General features: G+C 41.3%; 1 protein-coding gene across 4 annotated transcripts in view; it reads left to right on the top strand.

The window, feature by feature from the left end:
* vgll4b (vestigial-like family member 4b) overlaps window positions 1-25,919 on the top strand; it is a 109,293-nt gene that overhangs the window by 72,329 nt on the left and 11,045 nt on the right. For all 4 annotated transcript variants that reach the window (XM_061888206.1, XM_061888231.1, XM_061888223.1 and 1 more), the window contains one exon: window positions 6,057-6,279. In XM_061888206.1, the coding sequence (XP_061744190.1) occupies window positions 6,057-6,279 (223 nt within the window). The remainder of the gene's footprint in view (window positions 1-6,056; window positions 6,280-25,919) is intronic.

The raw sequence follows: 25,919 nt of genomic DNA, 5'->3' as shown, positions 1-25,919 counted from the left end.
TTACAATTACATGTTGCGGATAATTGTATATATACTTTATTTGACGTTATTTTATATTTTCTGAATAACTTATGTGATATTGTTCATCATTCAACTGTTAATTTTCAATCCATCAAGATAAAAGAAAGACTATCAAAATCCAGTTACAGTACGTTATTTATTTAGTTTGATAATTTTCCTCAACTGATGTACTAACATGTGGTTGATGTTGTACATATGTAGCATCATCTACAAAGATAGAAGATAGCAAAGAATTGCATTTCTAAACAGCTGTTTCTTTCATTCAAAAATTTCCGGTTAATTTTCATACTTAGCAAATTCATCCCGTGGGCCGGACAAAACCTGTTCGCGGGCCTGATCTGGCCCTCGGGCCGTAGGTTTGACACCCCTGCCCTAAGATTTTTTGTTAAAATAAAGCCAATAATGCAATTTTTTTCTAGTCCCCTTTATTTAGAAAAGTATCAAAGTACCGAAAAGTATCAAAATAATATTGGTATCAGGACAACACTTGTCACTAAAATATCATGCGAAAGCGAAGATTCTAACCATTGAAGTATGTTGTATAGTTCAAGACATCACTGCACATCATAATGGCAGCTACACTTTCCATCTTAAAGATCTAAAAAAATATATTTGAGAATGTCGGCGGGCCAGATTGAAAAGCTTAACAGGGCCGCATGTGGCCCCGGGCTTTAATTTGGCCAGGTCCACCTAAAGTCCTTTCGTTTTTGGCATTTTATTTTCTCGAAATATGATTTATATAACTACAGTCTTGTTTACTCCTGTAGTTTACTAGTGGCGTTCCTCAGGGTTCTATATTTTCTTGTCCTCTTAATCATCATTTAGGCCATGGGTGTCAAACTCTGGCCCGCGGGCCAAATTAGGCCCGCGGTGTATTTTCATTTGGCCCTTGAGGCAATATCAAATTACCATTAGAGCTGGCCCGCCGGTTTTATATAGCGGCGGTGTCGCTGTAACAGCGCATTCACCGCTAATACTCATACTTACTAACCCCCGCCCGATTTACCAAGGAGACTCCCAAATTTCAGTGCCCCTCACGAAAATCACAGAGGGCAACTATTCTCCCAAATTTCTCCCGATTCCCACCTGGACAACAATATTGGGGGCGTGCCTTAAAGGCACTGCCTCAAGCGTCCTCTAAAACCTTTCGTCACGTCCGCTTTTCCTACGTAAAAACAGCGTGCCGGCCTAGTCACATGATAAATGTGGCTTTTACACACACACACGCTAATGCAATGCAAGCTTGGTCAACAGCCATACAGGTCACACAGAGGGTGGCCGTATAAACAACTTTAAGACTGTTACAAATACGCGCCACACTGGGAACCAACACTAAACGAGAATGACAAGCGAATTTCGGGAGAACATCCACACTGTAACACAACATAAACACAACAGAAAAAATACACAGAACCCCTTGCAGCACTACCTCTCCCTGGACGCAACAATATAAAAATGTATTATTAACCTGTGGGAAAAGTTTATTTTGATATTTACCTGGGAAGGCTGCAAATAGAAAAGAGGCATTCAATTTGTATTTAAATTTGATTTGATTGAATATGCCATTGCTATTTTTAAATTATTAGTATTATTTGAAACTCGATTTTGCATGTCACTATAAAGTTATATAAGTCTCGCTTGTTCAATATTCAATGCAAAACTAGTTTGGGTCCCTATTAAAAGGTTAATTTGTTCAACCTTGGCCCGCGGCTTTGTTCAGTTTAACATTTTGACACCCCTGATTTAGTCTATTCAACTGAAATCTGACCACCCGATCCTCAGCTTTTTGGAAATGTGGCCCCCAAAACAACGTATCTGTATATTCTTGGCTTAGATAAATGTGCTTTTCCTTGTTTAGACGCTGCTGTCAGTACTGCTTTTATCAAAGGCGACTTAGATTACCACGGCTGCAGAAAAGGTCGGTGAATAAGTTTGGTTTGGAAAGCACATCACACGGTATATAAAACCTTTGATTTTCAACATTAATATGATTTGGAATGCACGAGAAAGCAGAAAAGAAGTCCTTGTTTTCCGTGACAACATAGTCTTGACTGATTAAGTATATTGCAGAAACCAAACCAACGTTGCATTAGAGGTCACGAACAAACTGCTTAGCCAGCATTATAGTGCAAATGAGTTAATTGTCAACAACATATGTAACACGTAACAATATACTCTTTGGCATATGAATTATAACAGACCTATTTCCAAACCATGTTACAGTTGCTTTGTCTATTTGACACGGTGGAGGTCAGAATTAGCAACTTAGAAGCGGCGCAGCACTGTGGACGGACAGACTTTAGTCAATTGGGCGAAATAAATTAAATTACATTGTTGGCCAAATTGATTATGTCTCGTATCGTACATCCTTTATATCAGGGGTGTCAAACTCAAATACAGAGTGGGCCAACATTTTAAAGTGAACAAAGCCGCGGGCCAAGGTTGAACAAATTAACCTTTTAATAGGGACCCAAACAAGTTTTGCATTGAATATTGAACAAGCGAGACTTATATAACTTTATAGTGACATGCAAAATCCAGTTTCAAATAATACTAATAATTTAAAAATAGCAATGGCATATCAAATCAAATTTCAATAGAAATTGAATGCCTCTTTTCTATTTATAGCCTTCTCAGGTAAATATCAAAATAAACTTTTCCCGCAGGTTCATAATACATTTTTATATTGTAGCGTCCAGGAAGAGGTCGTGCTGGAGGGGTTCTATGTATTTGTTCTGTTGTAGTTATGTTGTGTTACAGTGCGGATGTTCTCCCGAAATTTGATTGTCATTCTCGTTTAGTGTTGGTTCACAGTGTGGCGCATATTTGTAACAGTCTTAACGTTGTTTATACGGCCACCCTCAGTGTGACCTGTATGGCTGTTGACCAAGCTTGCATTGCATTAGCGTGTGTGTGTGTAAAAGCTACATATATCATGTGACTAGGCCGGCACGCTGTTTTTACGTAGGAAAAGCGGACGTGACGAAAGGTTTTAGAGGACGCTTGAGGCAGTGCCTTTAAGGCACGCCCCCAATATTGTTGTCCAGGTGGGAATTGGGAGAATGGTTGCCCCCTGTGATTTTCGTGAGGGGCACTGAAACTTGGGAGTCCCCTTGGAAAATCGGGGGGGTTAACAAGTATGAGTATTAGCGGTGAATGCGCTGTTATGGCGACACCACCGCTGTATAATACGGGCGGGCCAGCTCTAATGTTAATTTGATATTGCCTCAAGGGCCAAATGAAAATACACGGTGGGCCAAATTTGGCCCGCGGGCCAGAGTTTGACACCCATGCTTTATATCCTCATCACCTGACATGTTGTTGAGTTGATAAAGACAAAATCAGGTTGCCTACAGCCACAGCTGTGTGTACCATTGTTTTTATCTCTGGCACTCACCGAGGGTGGACGATCCTCTTTCCTCTCCCTTATCTCTCCTGCTTGCTTATTTGTTTTGTCTTGTCTTAACTTTCTTGTTGCCTTTTTTTGCACTGCTCTCCAAATCTAAACATTGGAACTATTTAACTGGCCTCAACAAAATTGACAAGATCTTGAGTTTGGGGGAACCTGCTGTCGTGACGAAGCGGTTGTTGCTGGACACACGACGGACTCTTGGAAGAAGAAGGAGGGCCGCGTGCCTGGCGACCCTTTTCTGTCGAGGACGTGAAGATATCCACCTATTCGGAATTATGACAACAGGACATCTGCTGATTGGAGTAAGCGTTGCTCTGGTTTGTCAACAAATTGGAAGTTGCTGGCAGTCTTCAAAGTACCCCAAAGCTGCCACAAATGATAGGAGGATGTGGGAAGAACTGTGGATTACATCGGACTGTCTACCCCGCAGTTTTTGAGGACAAGTCATAGACAATTTCGCATAAAGATCATTTTAACTAGGATTGTTTCCCTGGCTTCGAGACTCTCTCGAAGATCACTGCAGGAAGACACAACAAACTCCATTTTTTGTCTCTCATGGACACACACCTGTTGTTGTGAACTTTGGACTAGCGATGGCAAATACATCAAGGCCGCGGAACAGAGACACACTATGGGCTTATACACAGACACACACACATCCACAAAAAAAAATATATACGCCACACATACACCCCCCTGTCCCCCAATCCAACGCCCTCGACGCAAATCCCTTAGGGGTGATGAATGGATGGTCAGCACCTGAGAGCTGCGGCCTACCACCATGACCTGGAACTACCTTCCCTCTGTTGCTAGATATCTCGAGATGTATGTTGTAATATATATATGTGCTTGGTTATGGAGGTATTTTCTCACGCCGAACTGGACTCCTCTGGATTGTATTTTTTTACTTATCCTTCCCCAGCGTTTACCTTTTTTCCCATCTTTTTACGGGGCGCCTTATGGCGACCCATCCGCGTTCTTGTTCTGTAACCCTGTACACTGTTTGTTTGTCTAATCTTGAACAAGTTTTGTTGTACTTGTTGCAATGACGTTAAAGACCTACCTACCTACCTACCTTAGGAGCTAACTGAAGACCAAGGAGATGATTGGCTTTAACAGACTTATTTGAATGTTGCATTGATGTATTAGCAACAAACTCCTTGTTTGTTTCAGTTTTGGAGTAGTTATGGAACGTTTCGAGGTGAAGCGGGCTTTTTCTTAAGGGTGTATGTTTTGTTTGGGAAAATTCAGACAGATACATGAATCCAAAGCAGTGGAAAGTCCCCAAGCTGAGACATAGCCAGTGGTACTTTTCCCTTCATTCTCTTTTTTCGCTCCCACTCACCGACTACACTATAACGAGCCTCCAGGACCAGGACAAGAGTGGGGGGGGGGGGAGAGAGGAGTCTGATAAATAAATACACTCGTACCGCAGAACCCATCAACAGGTTCCTGCTTGAGTCAATAAAAGAGTCACTGAGAGGTTCACTGTACTATAAATTCTCCAGTGGTTCATGTTAATAGTTAGTGATGAACTTAAATTGAGGTTTTGTGGTGATTTGAGGGTCCAATGACATTAACGGAATTCTTCTTAGATCTTCTTGTGGGCTCTGTGTTACGAATGCCCCAAAAGTCCTCCAAGTCCTACACATACAGTGGGGCCAAAAAGTATTTAGTCAGCCACCGATTGTGCAAGTTCTCCCACTTAAAGGTCTGTAATTTTCATCATAGGTACACTTCAACTGTGGGAGACAGGATGTGAAAAAAAAATCCAGGAATTCACATTGTAGGAGTTTTAAAGAATTTATTTGTAAATTATGGTGGAAAATGAGTTTTTGGTCAACCATTCAAAGCTCTCACTGATGGAAGGAGGTTTTCGCTCAAAATCTCACGATACATGGCCCCATTCATTCTTTCCTTAACACGGATCAATCGTCCTGTCCCCTTAGCAGAAAAACAGCCCCAAAGCATGATGTTTCCACCCCCATGCTTCACATTAGGTATGGTGTTCCTGGGATGCAACTCAGTATTCTTCTTCCTCCAAACACGACGAGTTGAGTTCATACCAAAAAGTTCTATTTTGGTTTCATCTGACCACATGACATTCTCCCAATCATCTGCTGTATCATCCATGTATCCATTTTGGTATAAACTCAACTCGTCGTGTTTGGAGGAAGAAGAATACTGAGTTGCATCCCAAGAACACCATACCTACTGTGAAGCATGGGGGTGGAAACATCATGCTTTGGGGCTGTTTTTCTGCTAAGGGGACAAGACGATTGATCCGTGTTAAGGAAAGAATGAATGGGGCCATGTATCGTGAGATTTTGAGCCAAAACCTCCTTCCATCAATGAGAGCTTTGAGTGGTTGACCAAAAACTTATTTTCCACCATAATTTACAAATAAATTCTTTAAAATTCCTACAATGTGAATTCTTGGATTTTTTTTTCCACATTCTGTCTCTCACAGTTGAAGTGTACCGATGATGAAAATTACAGACCTCTGTCATCATTTTAAGTGGGAGAACTTGCACAATCAGTGGCTGACTAAATACCTTTTTGCCCCACTGTATGTCGTTTGTGTTCATCGAGAACGTCACTGACGAGTTTTTCTCTGTCCTAGGAGAAGCAACCTTGCGGGGGGACCCCAGACTCCAGTCCTTGTCCTTGTCTTCCTCCTCGTCGTCTTCTTCATCCTCCTCCTCCTCCTCGTCCATCTCAAGCCACAGGACGGGCCCGCCTCCCATCAGTCCCACCAAGAGGAAGCTGAGCAGCGAGCAGGGTGACAGTGACATGGACGACAACGAGCACGTGGCCAAGATGAGCCGACTTTTCGCCACGCAGTTGTGAGTACGCCACTGCGACAGGCACAATATTGTTCATGACTCACACACACCCCAACACATCAAAATCAGCATGCAATTAATCATAATTATTCTAATAGAATACAATCGAATAGAAAGTACTTTATTGATCCCTGGGGGAAATTCATAGCCACAATTCGCTCACAATAGACAATGAATACTATAGACAAATACTATACAGCATTATTCCCGTGTGAATAATATAAAAATATATACATATATTCTACATTTAAGTACAGTTCTTATTCTAGTTCAAATCTACACGAGTGTAACCTTTAAAGGGGAAAAAATACTGTAAGTTCCTGACTATAAACGTTATTTTCCTGAAAAGGCGCAGCTAGTTTGGAGATTTTTCTTCGTTAACAGCCATAGTGCAAATGGTTTTACATTAAAAAAAAATTAAGCAAAGACACTGAAAAGGTTTGCTCACTGCAGGTGCTGCAGTGCCCTTCTGTTTAGAGCTTTTAACCGGAAGTACAATTGCTGTGTTATCTTCTGGGCAGCCGTAGCGTTTCTTCACATATGGATTCTTCATTCATCACGCCGTTTGCAAGTTTTACAATGTAACTAAAACAATTCTTACTGACTAAAACGTCCCATGTGCATACTTGCCAACCCTCCCGAATTTCAGTGCCCCTCCCGTAAATCTCCCGGGGCAACCATTCTCACGAATTTCTCCCGATTTCCACCCAGGCATCAATATTGAGCGCGTGCCTTAAAGGCACTGCCTTTAGCGTCCTCTACAACCTATCATCACGTCCGCTTTTCCTCCGCACAAACAGCCCAAGCACATAATAATAGAAGCTTTCACACACACATTAGTGAATGCATGCATACTTGGTCAACAGCCATACAGGTCACACTGAGGGTGGCCGTATAAACAACTTTAACGCTGTTACAAATATGCGCCACACTATGAACCCACACCAAACAAGAATGACAAACACATTTTGGGAGAAAATATGCACCGTAACACAACATAAACACAACGGAACAAATACCCAGAAACCCTTGCAGCATTAACTCTTCCGGGATGCTACAATAGACACCCCCGCTACCACCAAACCCCGTTCTCACTGAAACCCCGCCCACCTCAAAATCATCTCCCAAATTCGGAGGTCTCAAGGTTGGCAAGTATGCCCATATGTGATGTCTGTAGGAGTGTTTTCATGCATATTTGGATGTGCTATCGTCATATAATGACGCTAGCGCTGTTAGCATTAGCTAATATGCTTTTTTTGTATTTTTTTTTAGTTTCTTTAACTCCTCAAAATGTCACCGTGGAGTTATTGAGTCTATTTAGCTGATGGGAGAACTAGCTTCCGCAGCTAGTGAGTCCATGACAATTAAGTCTGTTTTGTTTGATGAGCCGTTTTACTGCTGTGTGCTGGAGATACTGTTTGGAATCTACTAAGGCATGCACATAAACATTAACAAAGTCTTTCTGTGCAAATAACTAATTTTACAATATATCCCCACCTTATAGTCTGGTGCGGCTGACATATGGAAAACATTTTTTTTCTTGTAAAATTTAGTGGGTGCATCTTATATACCGCAGTTCTCTATAGTCTGGAAAATATGGTATCTTCTGTAAAGCTGGTTGACAATATTCCCATTAAAATTAACCACTTCCAGACTCAAAGAGCTGTCACTATCATAAACCCAATGTTGTCAGGAGTATTTTAAATAAAGATTAAACTATCTTAATTTTGATAGCAAATGCTGAATGCATAATGTTAATGTGAGTCCCTGTCTTCATGCATTGTTAATGGTCACACAGTGCAAGCAAGTTATTCTTTCAGTTCCATGCATGGTATTGTATATTTCTTTCAGACATCCTTAACATGTATGATTTTTTTTTTTCTTTTTAGTTTCAATTAACCTATAGGTTGTACACACGGCTGGTTTTGAGGCAGCTTCTTTAGCACACGGTGTCGTTTTAGTCTTACAAAACACAGCTGTAATGCTGGCGTTTCAGGTGGCTGATAAAGTGAATTTTTTTGTGAAGTGAATTATATTTATATAGCGCTTTTCTCTAGTGACTCAAAGCGCTTTACATAGTGAAACCCAATATCTAATTACATTTAAACCAGTGTGGGTGGCACTGGGAGCAGGTGGGTAAAGTGCCTTGCCCAAGGACACAACGGCAGTGACTAGGATGGCGGAAGCGGGAATCGAACCTGCAACCCTCAAGTTGCTGGCACGGCCACTCTACCAACCGAGCTATACCGCTATAAGGTTTGATGTGTTGAAGTTTGTTTTCCCTGTGTACAGAACGTTTGCCAAACATTTGGTACAAATCACAGGTGAAATATATTCCTTTGAAACAGTCAAGTTGTCCCACACATTGGACGCCATGTTTGTTTACACTGAGTTTAGGGAAAGTTTTAACTGGCTGTGTACGGCAAAGGTAGGAGCTTGACTTGCTCACTCTAACCCACCTACAGCACAATACCGGGAATTACGTTTAATTTGAGAGATTTTTATTTTTTGGATGGAATTTTATCTGAGCTATGTTTAATTGTTATCGAATTTATCTATATGGCTTCATAATTCTTCATATAAGCCCGATAATTATCAATCCAATATTTATTGTGCACCCCTAATTACCGTATTTTTCGGACTATAAGTCGCAGATTTTTTCATAGTTTGGCCGGGGGTGCGACTTATGTGTGAAATTATTAACACATTACCGTAAAATATCAAATAATATTAAAAACATAATATTTCATGGGATTTAGCGATTAGAAGTGACAGATTGTTTGGTAAACTTTTAGCATGTTCTATATGTTATAGTTATTTGAATGACTCTTACCATAATATGTTACGTTAACATACCAGGCACCTTCTCAGTTGGTTATTTATGCGTCATATAACGTACACTTATTCAGCCTGTTGTTCACTATTCTTTATTTATTTTAAATTGCCTTTCAAATGTCTATTTTTGGTGTTGGGTTTCATCAAATAAATTTCCCCAAAAAATGCAACTTATACTTCAGTGCGACTTATATATGGTTTTTCCCCTTCTTTATCATGCATTTTTGGCAGGTGCGACTTACACTCCGGAGCGACTTATACTCCAAAAATGCGGTATATCATATTAAGGAATGAAAGTTTGTACAGTGCTAAATAAAAAGAGGGAAAAGACTAACGTGGGTTTAATTGGCGTAGTAAAGTAAAAAAAATATGTTGATAAATACAAAATAAAGTCAGACTGAGTGGAGGCATTAAATAAAGGCATTGAAACTAAATATGTCAATACTGGATTCTATTATTTTGACTGATATAAGAACATTTTAGATGAAAATTAATAATTGATTGAATTTGTCATAATCTATGTTATTCTGTAGTTGATTGTTGAGACTCCAAGCTGCATCATGTTGGTGAAGGTTGTCATCACATTTGAACTTTTCAGCTTGTCATAACTTTAAATAAGAATCTTAAAAAAATGACTTGGGCAGTCATGTAGATGCTTGCTTAACTGAGGTTTCACAATAGTTTGTCTTCCAAATTGTTGTGAAACTTTTTGAGGCATAGGGTCTTTAAAACTTTCAATTCTGCTGTATTTTCTGTCTCTCTGCTCTTACTGTATATAGAGACCCCTTGCTCCTCAAAGCTGCATACGGTGGGGCAAAGAAGTATTTAGTCAGCCACCGATTGTGCAAGTTCTCCCACTTAAAATGATGACAGAGGTCTGTAATTTTCATCATAGGTACACTTCAACTGTGAGAGACAGAATTTGAAAAAAAAATCCAGGAACCCACATTGTAGGAATTTTAAAGAATTTATTTGTAAATTATGGTGGAAAATAAGTATTTGGTTAACCATTCAAAGCTCTCACTGATGGAAGGAGGTTTTGGCTCAAAATATCACGATACATGGCCCCATTCATTTTTTCCTTAACACGGATCAATCGTCCTGTCCCCTTAGCAGAAAAACAGCCCCAAAGCATGATGTTTCCACCCCCATGCTTCACAGTAGTTATGGTGTTCTTGGGATGCAACTCAGTATTCTTCTTCCTCCAAACACGACAAATTGAGTTTATACCAAAATGGATACATGGATGATACAGCAGAGGATTGGGAGAATGTCATGTGGTCAGATGAAACCAAAATAGAACTTTTTGGTACAAAACTCAACTCGTCGTGTTTGGAGGAAGAAGAAAACTGAGTTGCATCCCCAGAACACCATACCTACTGTGAAGCATGGGGGTGGAAACATCATGCTTTGGGGCTGTTTTTCTGCTAAGGGGACAGGACGATTGATCCGTGTTAAGGAAAGAATGAATGGGGCCATGTATCGTGAGATTTTGAGCCAAAACCTCCTTCAATCGGTGAGAGCTTTGAATGGTTGACCCAATACTTATTTTCCACCATAATTTACAAAAAACTGTTTTAAAATTCTTACAATGTGAATTCCTGGATTTTTTGTCACATTCTGTCTCTCACAGTTGAAGTGTACCTATGATGAAAATTACAGGCCTCTGTCATCATTTTAAGTGGGAGAACTTGCACAATCGGTGGCTGACTAAATACTTTTTCGCCCCACTGTATTCCACCCGATCCTAAAAACCTCAGCAGAAATATTACTCACATGCACAACTTTCCCACTGTGCCCTGTTCGAGAGATTCCAGAGATTCTGGCTCTCTCCAGCTGGTAGTGAAGGAGCTCCAGGAGGCCGAAGGGGCAGGCGACCTGGGGCCTCTCTCCCTGTTAGACACAGTCAGTCATGGGACTACAGCTTATTATTATTTATTGCGGCAATGTCAGGAAGTTGAAGGCTAGAGCTGCGCGGGTTCTTAGGAAAACTTCTTGCTGAGGGAAACCCAGGTCACGTTCACAATTGATGGGTCGTCTGCTTGTGTAAGGAAAAGCGTTCAAATGTTTCAATGCAGAAAACGGCTCGCAATTCATGTTGTGTTGTTAAGAGATTTGTGTTTTATGCTTCCCTGTTTGCATGTGCAGATTGTGTTACATCAGGTAAGTGGCTGTGGCGGTGCATGGGAAAATGCTCCTTTTCTTCCCTCATCTTGTGACTGCTCACATAACAAAGGATTAGTTTGTGCCACTTGACATTTGTGCACAGTCATCGTGTTTCTCCCCCTCATGTATGGCCATCCACTAGTATGAGACTGAACATTCTACATTTCCCAGACAAACGCACTTTTGCTGTATTCCATTGTTTGCATCTGTTTAATTTAGCAGAGTACAATACGCCTTTGTGTGGTAATAGCTTATAGTCGCGGTTTTACCTTTTTTCCCCGGACATCTCATTTCCTAAAATACCATTGATGAAACATAATCTCTTGTTTTGATCTTCATTTTAATTAAGAACTCGACGTATTTATGTAAGAATTCATTCTTTGACCTGAACTTGTTTTACATCCTCTTTCCTCATTTGCTTTATTTTCAGTCATTAAATTGGAGGTTCCCTTCTAGGCATTTTGCACTAGGAAGACAAAACACACATTAGCCCCAAGCTGTGGTAAGAATCAAAGTACCATCAAGCACTCACTGTTCAGATATGCTGACTTGTTACCATTTGTCTGCAAGACTGCGTGGTGCCATGTTGTGTGAATGCTTAAAGCTGCTCTGTGTCCCCGGCCCAGAATGACAGTTTTTGAGACAAAAGATAAAGGAACACCCCAAAGGTCAGCATGTTTTACTTGTCGTACTTTCAGAAACACATTTAACAAATAGAAATCTATGTGAATGTTGTCCGTCTATCGGTGTTGGCCCTGCGGTGAGGTGGTGATTTGTCCAGGGTGTACCCCGCCTACCGCCCGAATGCAGCTGAGATAGGCTCCAGCGACCCCAAAAGGGACAAGCGGTAGATAATGGATGGATGGAAATCTATATATCTATGTGATGTATCATGTTGTATACATGCATGTTCGAAATAAACTCAAACTCAACTCAACAACTGTTGGCGAGTCAATCCCGATGCGTCCCTGACCCAATCCAACACATGCCCTTTGTCTTGAAACACCACCAGGGGATACTTTTCCTATTAAAATAAATGTAGACTGTATCTAACATCCACATTTCTCAACCCATTTGAACTACGCCAGCATCAAGTTATTCATTCCATTAATCAATTTTCGACATTCCAAACATTCAGTTTTCCATAGTCCCACATTTTCTGGCCCCTAAATTCCCATGGAAAAGAATGGATAATATTCAAGTGATTGCCGCATCACGCCATGCAGCTGATTCAGAGCATTCCAATTTAGATTTTCCACATACCAATACTTTCCGCGTACAGTATATCAGCTCTCAAGCATTCACACCAGTTTCTCCAAATTTGAACTCGACTTAAAATGATTGTTTGAAAACGCACATCCGCCATGAGTCACCTTGAACATTCTGCCACAATCTGAGCATTTGTGCAGACCGACACCTGACACCCCCTCTAGTAGGGGGGCAGGGCTGGAGAAGTCTAGACCTATCCTTTTGTTGTCCAATCCCAACATGCCACTGTCAGGACAGGGGGAGTCAGACTTCCAGAACAAAGTGTCTGAACAAACTCCAGCTGCTTGTACAGACTAATCATACATCACTGTTTTGTGCCGCTTTCTTTTCTCGCATGTAGTGTTTCAGTGGTGACCTTGTTTTAGCCGGCGTGCAAGAACGTGTCCTGCATGTGCCGGCTTGTTTACGGTCCTCTGCATGTAGGGGCTGTGCATCGACTCCGAGCAAGAGAAGGAGGGGAGTCTCGAACAAAGAACCCTTATCCCGTCCGCTGGAGCCTGCGGGCTGGAAGCTTGCTACTGCCTGCCCTTCTGGCTGCCACTCAGCACTTGTAAAGATTCCAGAGTAAAAGTTCCCAGTTGCGCCTTTCAAAATAAGAGAGCAGGACACACTTCCCTATTTGCTTTTGTTTGGCAAAACGTTCCTTGTTGTTAGCCATGCATTGACATATTTCTGTAGCATAGCACTACAGCTTCCTTCTACTTGAAACTTTGGTACCACTTTTTGTAAGGGGAACATATTCACCTTTTATTAGTTGCTTATTAAAGTAACAAAGACTTAATTTCGAGTTATTTGGACACTAGAGGAACATACAGTGGGGCAAAAAAGCAAGTTTGCCCACTTAAAATGATGACAGAGGTCTGTAATTTCCATCATAGGTACACTTCAACTGTGAGAGACAGACATTGAAAAAAAATCCAGGAATTCACATTGTAGGATTTTTAAAGAATTTATTTGTAAATTATGGTGGAAAATAAGTATTTGGTCAACCTTTCAAAGCTCTCACTGATGGAAGGAGGTTTTGGCGCAAAATCTCACGATACATGGCCCCATTCATTCTTTCCTTAACACGGATCAATCGTCTTGTCCCCTTAGCAGAAAAACAGCCCCAAAGCATGATGTTTCCACCCCCATGCTTCACAGTAGGTCTGGTGTTCTTGGGATGCAACTCAGTATTCTTCTTCCTCCAAACACGACGAGTTGAGTTTATACCAAAACGTTCTATTTTGGTTTCATCTGGCCACATGGCATTCTCCCAATCCTCTGCTGTATCATCCATGTATCCATTTTGGTATAAACTCAACTTTCGTGTTTGGAGGAAGAAGAATACTGAGTTGCATCCCAAGAACACCACACCTACTGTGAAACATGGGGGTGGAAACATCATGCTCTGGGGCTGTTTTTCTGCTAAGGGGACAGGACGATTGATCCATGTTAAGGAAAGAATGAATGGGGCCATGTATCGTGAGATTTTGAGCCCAAACCTCCTTCAATCAGTGAGAGCTTTGAATGGTTGACCAAATACTTATTTTCCACCATAATTTACAAATAAATTCTTTAAAATTCTGTCTCTCACCTGTTGAAGTGTACCTATGATGAAAATTACAGACCTCTGTCATCATTTTAAGTGGGAGAACTTGCACAATCGGTGGCTGACTAAATACTTTTTGCCCCACTTTATATATAGTGTATCGTGACATGGCCTAAAAATATTGAGATATTTAAAAAAAAAAAAAAGGCCATATCGCCCAGCCCTAGTTCCCCGTACTAAAGTGTTACCGAAACTTCTTCACATATAGGAGGATTAAAAAGGTTGGGGAAGAAACAGTGTAGTGTCTTGTATTCAATGTGCGTTCGTATTCACATGTGGGTTTCTTTGCCTCCTTGTTGGGATTTCCACATCCGACGTGTCCCCAAAGGGTTTTCTCCAGTCTTCCTACCCCTGCAGTCACTTAGCTGGCAAACACGTGTGTGCTTTTTATCGTGCAGCTGCAAGCCCGAGTGGTGTCGGGAATGGTGCAAAGCCTTCTTCTGCTTATTCATATTTAGCACGCTTTTATCCTACATAGAAAGTTGGGAGGAAGCGGCACTTCACTTAGTGCAACAGATGGATGCACATATTTTTAACTTCCGCTGCTAAAGCCTGGACTATCCTTTTTTTTTTTTTACAGTCTGGATAACTGGTGTGGCTCACGTTCTATGTATGTGTATATTTATATACAGTATTTCCATTTTGTGGCTTTGCACAGAGCCCCGGTTGGCCTGCTTGTAACCTGCGGTGGAGCCTTCATCCGCCCCCTCGACTTTTTCTCCCTTTTTTGTGTCTTTTCTCAACACGCTGATTCTTCCCAGATGTTTCCTGTGTGTGTGTCATTCCCTCTCCTGTCTCCATGGATCTGTCTGAGGATATCAACATCTACCCACATTGGGGATTTATAGGGAGGGCTTTCCTGAAGAAATGTGTTTCCCCCTGCTGTAGTTTTTTTGATTTGACAAACAACAAAATTCACAACAAAATGCAGGGTGTTAAAAGCAATACAGTCATGGTCAAAAGTTTACATACACTTTTAAAGAACATCATTTCATAGCGGTCTTGAGTTTCCAAAACCTTCTAGGGATTGGAGCACATACTTGTTGGTCACAAAAACATTCATGAAGTCTGGTTCTTTTTTGAATTTATCATGGGTCTATTGAAAATGTGACTAAATCTGTTGGGTCAAAAGTATACATACAGCAATGTTAATATTTGGTTACATGTTCCTTGGCAAGTTTCACTGGTAGCCATCCAAAAAAATTCTGGTTGAATGTTTGACCACTCTTGAAAAAATTGGTGCAGTTCAGCTAAATTAGTTGCTTTTCTGACATGGACTTGTTTCTTCAGCATACACGTTTAAGTCAGGACTTTGGGAAGGCCATTCTAAAACCTTAACTCCAGCCTGATTTAGCTATTTCTTTACCACTTTGATTGTCATTGTCCTGTTGGAACACCCAACTGCACCCAAGACCCAACCTCCGGGCTGATAATTTTAGGTTGTCCTGAAGAATTTGGAGGTAATCCTCCTTTTTCACTGTCCCAATTACTCTCTGTAAAGCACCAGTCATATTGGCAGCAAAACAGGCCCAGAGCATAATACTACCACCACCATGCTTGACGGTAGGCATGATGTTCCTGGGATTAAAGGCCTCACCTTTTGTCTTCCAAATATTTTGTGGGTATTGTGGCCAAACAGCTCAATTTTTGTTTCATCTGACATCACATGGACAAAGATAAGACCTTCTGGAGGAAAGTTCTGAAGTGACTTAAATATTCCTCACAAAGATACAGCTTCATCTTTTTTTAACTTTTGCATTGTTTGACCCTTTTGTGAGGTTAGAAGACACTGGTTTTGGACCTGAGTGAAGGCCTTTCTTTGATCCAGGCTCCTTTTTTTTAGTGGAACGTTTGATGGCATTGAGTTCAGGGCTCCCAAGTTCCGCCACACCAAACTCCCTGGCTGCTGGAAAATGTTCTACAAATTGTTTCCAGACCAATATAAGCATAGAATTGTCAAAAATCTCATGGTGACATAAAGAAGTAAAAGTCAATTGGGGACCACCAAGGCCAAAATAATTTTAAGTTTAGGTTAGTAAGTACAGTCTTACCTCGATTCTTGTTGGTAATCCGTTCCAAAATGACCCCCGGTTTGGAAGTTGAAAGCAGGCTAGCACGTTTTTGTAAAAAGGCATGTTAAAACAACATTAAGATTGGCTGGACACGCTTACTCTTAGGATCGAAAAGGGACTTTCTCATAAAACTGTCATTAGTAAGCAAAAGACTAATATTTATTTTCTATTTTCTGTGCTTGAAATGTTTGAAGAACTTCAGATATATTTGTTGATATTAAGTTTGCATAATGTTTTATGCTTTTTATGTTTAATGGCCTTTTTGTCAAAAATATATATATTTTTTTATATTGGAAGTGTAAAATATGCAATATTTTAAAACATTGCAGAGTGGAATATTTGAAGTTGTGTAATTACAGTATTGATTAGGTCAATAATTCATGACATTAATTTTAATGCAATACACAAAACATCTTTTTACAGTGCCTACTCAGGGAGAATGACTGGGTAAGCAGGAATAGCTTGGTTCAGTTAAGTATATCTGTCATCTTATATATATAAAACTGCCTAATAAGGGTCTACAAACAAATTGGTTCACATCCTAATCATGATTCTTATTCATCCCAATTCTTAATCAATTCATAATTTTCTAAAATCCATCCATTTATTCATCTTCTTCTACTTATCCGAAGTCTAGTCTTGGGGGCAGCAGTTAAAGCAGAGAAGCTCAGACTTCTCTCTCCCCAGTAACTTCGTCCGGCTCTTCACAGGGGATCCTGAGGTGTTCCCAGGCCAGCTGGGAGACATAGTCTCTCCACCGTGCCCTGGGTCTTCCCTGTGTTTTCCTACCGGTCAAACGTGCCCTAAACACCTCCCAAAGGAAGTGTTCGGGGGCATTCTGACCAGATGCCCGAACCACCTCATCTGGCTCCTCTCGATGTGGAGGAGCAGCGGCTTTACTTTGAGCTCCTCCCGGATGACAGAGCTATATCTAAGAGAGGAAACTCATTTTGGCTGCATGTACCCATGATCTTGCCCTTTTCAGTCATAACCCAAAGCTCATGACCATAGGTGAGGATAGGGACGTAGATCGACTAGTAAGTTGAGAGCTTTGCCTTCCGTCTCAGCTCTTTTTTCACCACGACAGATCGATAAAGGGTCCGCATTACTGCAGACCCAATACCAATCCGCCTTTCAATCTCACGAATCACTCTTCCCTCACTAGTAAACAAGACCGGCAGGTACTCGCCTTTTTCCGTGGACTGGGACTTGGAAATGGTGATTTTCATCCTAGTCGCTTCAAACTCGGCTGCGAACAGATCCAGTGAGCGCTGAAGATCCTGGCCAGTAAAGCCAGCAGGACCACAACATCCGCAAAAAGGAGACACTTAATCCGGCAGCCACCAAACCTGGATCCCTTCAAACCCCCGATTGCGTCTGGAAATTATTTCCATAAAAGTCGTAAACAGATTCGGTGACAAAGGGCAGCCCTGGCCGAGTTCCAACCCTCACTGGAAACGGGTCCGACTTATTGCCGGCATTGCGGACCAAGCTCACACAGGGAGTGGACAGCCACAATCAGGCGGTCCGATACCCCGTATTCTCTGAGCACCCTCCACAGAATTTCCCGAGGAGGGAAGTCAAAAATTATTCAAAATGTTTTGAAAGGAATCGTAATGAAAACCGATCGTTAGATGCCCGAAAATTGACACTCCTACTGCCCAAGATAATGTTTTATTGCATTTCAGTGGTTTAATGGCAGTTTCTTGTTTATGCTTATCAAAGCTCTGGGTGTCATGCTAATGTTTATCTGGTGTCTTTTGGTAAGCAGAACTGGCGTGCTGGAAGAGGCGCAATTACAGCAAAATATAATTTTCTTGTTTTCAATTGGCAAGATCCATCCATCCATCTATCTTCTTTAGCTTATCTGAGGTCGGGCCACGGGGGCAGCAGCCTAAGCAGGGAAGCCCAGACTTCCCTCTCCCTAGTCACTTTGTCCAGCTCTTCCCGGGGAATACCGAGGCGTTCCCAGGCCAGCCGGGAGTCTTCCCAACGTGTCCTGGGTCTTCCCCATGGCCTCCTACCGTTCGGACTTGCCCGAAACATCTCCTTAGGGAGGCGTTCGGGTGGCATCCTGACCAGATGCCTGAACCACCTCATCTGGCTCCTCTCGATGTGGAGGAGCAGCGACTTTATTTTGAGCTCCTCTTGGATGACAAAGCTTCTTACCCTATATCTCAGAGAGGAAACAATTTTTTGCTGCATATACCCATGATCTTGCCCTTTCAGTCATAACCCAAAGCTCATGACCATAGGTGAGGATGGGAATGTAGATCGACCGGTAAATTGAGAGCTTTGCCCTCCGGCTCAGCCTTTTCTTCACCACAACGGATCGATACTGCGTCCGCATTACTGAAAAGGCCGCACCGATCCGCCTGTCGATCTCACGATCCACTCTTCCCTCACCCGTGAACAAGACTCCGAGGTACTTAAACTCCTCCACTTGGGGCAGGGTCTCCTCCCCAACCCGGAGATGGCACTCGAACACTTTTCCGGGCGTATTGGCAAGAATGAGATCAATTTGGTTTTCATGGAAAAAGCAAAATAATATACCAGATTAGTCTGTTAAAAAATCACAGTTTTTACGGGAGTTAATGGGGCCGAAAGAGGTTTTAAGAGAAAGTGTTGCATACTCAACATTTAGATCCCTTTCTCACAACGTTGCAATCAAAACCACCTCACCTCAGTCGAAGCATTTAAGTCTCATCTTAAAAATCATTTGTATACTCTAGCCTTTAAATAGACTCCCTTTTTAGACCAGTTGATCTGCCGTTTCTTTATTTTTTCTCCTATGTCCCACTCTCCCTTGTGGAGGGGGTCCGGTCCGATCCGGTGGCCATGTACTGGTTGCCTGTGTATCGGCTGGGGACATCTCTGCGCTGCTGATCCGCCTCCGCTTGGGATGTTTTCCTGCTGGCTCCGCTGTGAACAGGATTCTTGCTGCTGTGTTGGATCCGCTTTGGACTGGACTTTCGCGGATGTGTTGGATCAATTATGGATTGAACTTTCACAGTATCATGTTAGACCCGCTCGACGACCATTGCTTTCGTCCTCTCCAAGGTTCTCATAGTCATCATTGTCACCGACGTCCCACTGGGTGTGAGTTTTCCTTTCCCTTATGTGGGCCTACCGAGGATGTCGTAGTGGTTTTCTGTTCTGGTTTGTGCAGCCCTTTGAGACACTAGTGATTTAGGGCTATGTAAGTAAACATTGATTGATTGATTGATTGAAAACTGCCTGGCGAAATGTTTACAAAAATGTAACCTTCAAACTGAGCAATTATATCACATATAGAACACATGTAATGCCTAATTCTGGTCCTAGTGTTGCACAAGGGTTAACAACTTCAAAAGAGTCTTCAACAGCTGGGATTCTTTGTTTGAACTCTTGATTGCACAGAACCTTACACGGGCAAACAAAAAAGTTTATTACACACAATATTTGACTGTTTGAAAACTGAGACCGTATACAAAATCAAGGGCAAAATATGGAACAAACGTTTGTCAAACCAAATCCCACAAAAAGTTGACAATATAGAAGCCGAGGCTGGTGGTATTTATAGTATGGTTGTATAATTACTGCGTCCCAAGAATTGTATCCCTTTTGTTCTTTTGATAGTTGTGTCTGTTATTCACTGACCTTGTAGATGCAGACTTTGCAACAACACTCAAGCTACCAGTTCCTATCCGTGCAGTCTTTTGGCCCCAAACCGCAAACTACCATCCCAGTAAAAAATGCTTAACTCTCCTTCAAGGACTCTAGGGCACAAATGTGAATAAAAGACTTATGTTTTTCTTTGATGTAACTCAAACATAATAAAACCGCTAAATGTGCGACCCTAAGGGCCAAGTCATTCACAGCAAGGTCGTAGTTCTTGGGTATGACGTGACGGCAGTCTGCTTGTCGTAATGAAAGACAGGGAGTGCTGGGATGTAGTACAGTAGTGATATAGTACTGCATGGGGGGTTGGACTCTGGATTTAGACTAAAGTGATCCTCCTGTGAGCCGTCACCACTAATACCGGCCTAAGCATAAAGCCATAGTCTGGTAAAATAGAATCAAATGCACTACTGCTTCCTATTTGGCTGTCACATGACCAGTCACATGGTTCTCATTTTCATAACAAGTCAAGCGGAGCTAAGCAAAGAAATGTAAGTAAAAGAAGTTTAATTGTCGCCCAACCAGCTGGCATGAGACAAGAGCAGGTGGTCCGCCCCCGCTCGCTCTGTGACCCCATTGAAAATTAAAAGGTGAACAAGGGGAAGACAAAAGGCGCCGGATGGGTTTGTGGTTGCCCGATGGCACGGAATCAAGTCCAGGGTTTTTTTGGCGGGAATGGAGGAGGATTTGACAGATCTGCCACTGGGCTGACTGACTGGTTCTGTCCTCTGGCTGGCTCCTGTGACGGGGGCCCCTTTTGGTGTGGCGCTACCGCCACGCTTGGCCCGTGGTTGACGTTGGGAACGGCCCAAACACTCAGGTGGTGAGTCGGGGGAGATATGGGCGGCCTCCTTTGTCAAAATCAGTCAAGAGAAAATGTGCAGCTTGTTCTTTGTATGCAAAATCAAATCTGAACAGAAAAACATGGCGATGCCTTGGGTGTTTTCATTGCGTGGTACTTACTCGGCTCAAGAAGACTCTGTTACTTGGCAGGGACCAATTTCAACAATATTGGAATCACGATTATTAATCGTTAATTAAAACATATTACCGTATTTTTCGGAGTGTAAGTCGCACCTGCCGAAAATGCATAATAAAGAAGGAAAAAAACGTGTATAAGTCGCATTTTTGGGGGAAAATTATTTGATAAAATCCAACAGAATAGACATTTGAAAGGCAATTTAAAATAAATAAAGAATAGTGAACAACAGGCTGAATAAGTGTACGTTATATGACGCATAAATAACCGACTGAGAAGGTGCTTGATATGTTAACGTAACATATGGCAGTGGTTCTTAACCTGGGTTCGATGGAACCCTAGGGGTTTGGTGAGTCAGCCTCAGGGGTTCGGCAGGCCCTCCGCCGCAGAGGTCAAGACACACCCGACTCATCGCGTAAATAAAAACTTCTCCCTATCGGCGTATTATGCATACGGCAACAGCAGAAGTCACACTGATTTGCAGGTGTGTCATTTGTTGTGAGTTCATGCACTGTGTTGGTTTTGTTCTTTGAACAAGGTGATGTTCATGTACGGTTCATTTTGTGCACGGGTAAAAAAAAACAACTTTGTTTTGAATTTGTAAAAAAACAAAACGTTTTTATTTTTCACTAAAGAATTTTTCCGTGACACTGGTGGGGTTCGGTACCTCCAACAAGGTTAAGAACCACTGTATTATGGTAAAAGTCATTCAAATAACTATAACATTTAGAACATGCTATACGTTTACCAAACAATCTGTCACTCCGAATTTCTAAATCCGATGAAATCTTATATGTCGAGTCTCTTACGTAAATGAGCTAAATAATATTATTTGATATTTTACGGTAATGTGTTAATAATTTCACACATAAGTCGCTCCTGAGTATAAGTCGCACCCCCGGCCAAACTATAAAAAAAAAACTGTGACTTATAGTCCGAAAAATACGGTACATTGCACTTTTTATTTTAAACAAACTATATACTTAAACTCACATGTGCCCACTGTCTGTTGGTCGCCCTCTGGTGGTTGGCTGACTGTTGGTTGTAAACTTGCTTGGTTTGAATGTTAACTGCCAAAATCATAATTACGATTAAAATTTGATTTAATCGTGCAGCATTACCTGGTAGCCACAGCTGGTCACTTTGATTGATTGATTGAAACTTGTATTAGTAGATTGCACAGTGCAGTACATATTCCGTACAATTGACCTGAATACGTTTTTCCAACTTGTTTAGGTCGGGGTCCACGTTAATCAATTCATGGTAGGGCTGCAGCTATCGATTATTCTGGTAACAGAGTACCGTATTTTTCAGGGTATAAGTTGCATTTTTTTTCATAGTTTGGCCGGGGGTGCGGCTTATACTCAGGAGCGACTTATGTGTGAAATTGTTAACACATTACCGTGAAATATCAAATAATATTATTTAGCTCATTCAAATAAGAGACTAGATGTATAAGATTTCATCGGATTTAGCAATTAGTGTAACAGATTGTTTGGTAAACATATAGCATGTTCTATATGTTATAGTTATGTGAATGACTCTTACCATAATATGTTACGTTAACATACCAGGCACCTTCTCAGATGGTTATTTATGCGTCATATAACGTACACTTATTCAGCCCGTTGTTCACTATTCTTTATTTATTTTAAATTGCCTTTCAAAGGACTATTCTTGGTGTTGGGTTTTATCAAATACATTTCCCCCCAAAAATGCGACTTATACTCCAGTGCGACCGTTGACATTCTAGAAACTTAAACTGCAGCTCAGCTCGCGCACAGTTCTGGCTTGAGGTGAAGGCTAATTAGCTTTTGGCGTAACGTTAGCTCATTTTGCTAAGTGTGTGTGCGTTAAGGGCAGCAAAGCCCTGTCTGTCTGTTATTTCACTTGTTTCAGGGATGAATAGTCTCTCCTATTGCTATTGTACTATTTTTTTCAGCTATAATTACATGAATCGTTAGTAATATAGCAGCCTAGTTTTGAAAAGCAGGGTCCCTGCTATCACATGTTGACAAAAATATAACATTTACATAATAAAAGTCAACTACAGGCTTCCCAAATGCTGTAATAAATTAAGCATGATGAGTTGACTTGAAACCGTTTAATGTTGCACTTTTTATATGTAGAAGAAAGGTTTAGTCATTTTATTTAATCAAAGCAACAACTTGAGGCAGTTTAATGTGGATTAACGTGGGCATAATTATTATAGTGTACCCAATGTTAAAAGGATAAAGCCATTGATTACAAATTTGGTAAATAAATAACCCAAAAATTTATATTTTGTAGGTTTCTTACTGTACCGAAAATGAACCGAACCGTGACCTCTAAACCGAGATACGTACCGAAACAAAATTTTTGTGTACCATTGATGTTAAAGATTTCCTTTTTTGTGAAGAAATGTTTAGAATTAAGTTCATGAATCCAGATGGATCTCTATTACAATCCCCAAAGAGGGCACTTTAAGTTGATGATTACTTCTATGTGTAGAAATCTTTATTTATAATTGAATCACTTGTTTATTTTTCAACACGTTTTTAGTTATTTTTATAACTTTTTTTCCAAATAGTTCAGGAAAGACCAGGACAAATAAGCAATATTTTGCACTGTTATACAATTTAATGAATCATAAACTAAAGACATAGTGCTGTATTTTACTTCTTTATCTCTTTTTTTTTCAACCAAAAATGTTTTGCCCTGATTAGGGGGTACTTGAATTAAAACAATGTTCACATCACTGAAAAAAGGTTGAGAACCACTGCTCTACGACTTTTAAGGATTTCCAAGACGCCCTATGATTTATTGACAAATGTTGCAGTTTGGTTTGTTTCCATCTATCAGCAATCACACACAAGTATTGATTTATCTTAATGATTCCTTTTTTTTTTTCTAAGTGATGCACTTCAGACTCAGGCAAGGAAACAGCGAACCATTGTCAAGCTTTAGTGTGTGTGTGTGTGTAGTGGGGTCTTGTGTCGGCAGGTTTACCGGAACGCTGCCAAATCTCTCAGGAAGTTTGCAGCAGACGGTGAAAGAAAAAGGAAGACAAAGCAAAGGAGCCCCTTTTGCTTGTGTAAGCTTTGGGCACAAACGAAGGAAACAAGTCTTTCTTGTAGTAGAAGCTCGGACCATTCACACACAACCTCCCCCCCCTTTGGCCTTCCTCTGCGCCGTCCCACGCCTCCTTAACAGTTCCTTACTCGGTATTGTGTATTTATTTGTGGTTCGATGCTGTTGTGGAGTCCAGATGCTTGAGGCGGCGGTACAGGTTGCTTGGTCACATGCTCCTCCGAGCATCCAAACAAACCTTTTTTTTGGTGCACAAAGTGCTGCACATTTGCACTCTTGTGCCCATTGAGGCGCATTCAGAGAGGTGACATAATGACCGCTTCGGAACAAAGGCGGATTTTTAATGTTCCAGTTTGTTGACAGTTTAGACAGCGCTCCCATTTCGACGCAGCTGTATCCGTGTAGTGGGAAATGGCAAGCGCTCGCACCCTCGCGCTGGGCCTCCGAGTGTAGGCGGGAAGCGGAGCTGCAGGAAAGGGTGGAATACACAACTGAACAAACACGAGTGGACATGTAATTGCCGCCTGTTAAAAACGCGAGCAAGTATGGGCCGTAACCGCCAACTCTTGGGTGCAGTTTGGTGTTCCAACAGGACAGGGGTCGGGAACCTTTTTGGCTGAGAGAGCCAAAAAGACAAATATTTTGAAATATATTTCCGTAAGAGCCATATAATATTTTTTTTAACACTCAACACAACTAAACGTGTGCATTTTTAAGTAAAACCAACATTTCTAGAGTATAATAGGTCTCTTAATTTTTGTAATAACATTGTTATTCTAAAGCTAACTGTGGAGGGGGCGTGGCCTGCGGGCCTGCAGCGACAGGTGCGTAGATGGCCCACCTGGGCCTTGTTATCGCTCTGTTATAAGCAGCAGCCAGGAGGAGAGATGGGGTTGGGGCCGGAAATACAATTGCTGGAAAACAACTGAGAGATTTATTGAAAAATAAAACAATATTGTAACCCTGAAACAGGCTCTCATGTCGGTGCTTGGTGGTCTGAAGAACCCCCAGGAGGGCAAGTCCCACACTAACCAATAAGAAATAAATAACTTCTTACCATTGACGCAACTTCTTGAACCGGTGCGGTAGGAAACGGATGGACGGATTAAAAATGCAAGAGAATAATTGATATTTTGAACATTATTTTTAACACTGTGATTACAAGTGGAATTATTCATTACTGATCATGTTAAGCAATGTCAGCTAAGATCTATCTGAGAGCCAGATGCAGTCATCAAAAGAGCCACATCTGGCTCTAGAGCCATAGGTTCCCTAGCCCTGCAACAGGACAATGACAATCAAAGTGGTAAAGAAATGACTAAATCAGGCTGGGATTAAGGTTTTAGAATGGCTTTCCCAAAGTCCTGATTTAAACGTGTATGCTGAAGAAACAAGTCAATGTCAGAAAACCAACAAATGTAGCTGAACTGCACCAATTTTGTCAAGAGGAGTGGTCAAAAAATTTAACCGAAAAGCTTTTGGATGGCTACCAAAAAGCGCCTTATTGCAGTGAAACTTGCCAAGAGACATATAACCAAATATTAAAGGGGAACATTATCACAATTTCAGAAGGGTTAAAACCAATAAAAATCAGTTCCCAGTGGCTTATTTTATTTTTCCAAGTTTTTTTTTCAAAATTTTACCCATCATGGAATATCCCGAAAAAAAAGGCTTTAAAGTGCCTGATTTTCGCTATCTGTAAATCCACCCGTCCATTTTCCTGTGACGTCACGGATAGCACAGCAAGATAGAGCGACATTAGCTCGGATTCAGACTCGGATTAAGCGATTCAACAGATTACGCGTGTATTGAAACGGATGGTTGGAGTGTGGAGGCAGATAGCGAAAACGAAATTGAAATATGGTAAATGTTTTGTACTTGTATAGCGCTTTTCTACCCCTTTTTAAGGAGCCCAAAGCGCTTTGACAGTATTTCCACATTCACCCATTCACACACACATTCACACACTGACGGTGGAAGCTGCCATGCAAGGCGCTCA

This window comes from Nerophis ophidion, linkage group LG02, assembly GCF_033978795.1.
Source record: "Nerophis ophidion isolate RoL-2023_Sa linkage group LG02, RoL_Noph_v1.0, whole genome shotgun sequence".
In the NCBI taxonomy this organism is placed as follows: Eukaryota; Metazoa; Chordata; class Actinopteri; order Syngnathiformes; family Syngnathidae; genus Nerophis; species Nerophis ophidion.
The sequence above is the reverse complement of the archived record's forward strand: the minus strand, read 5'-3'. Positions and strand labels throughout refer to the sequence as shown.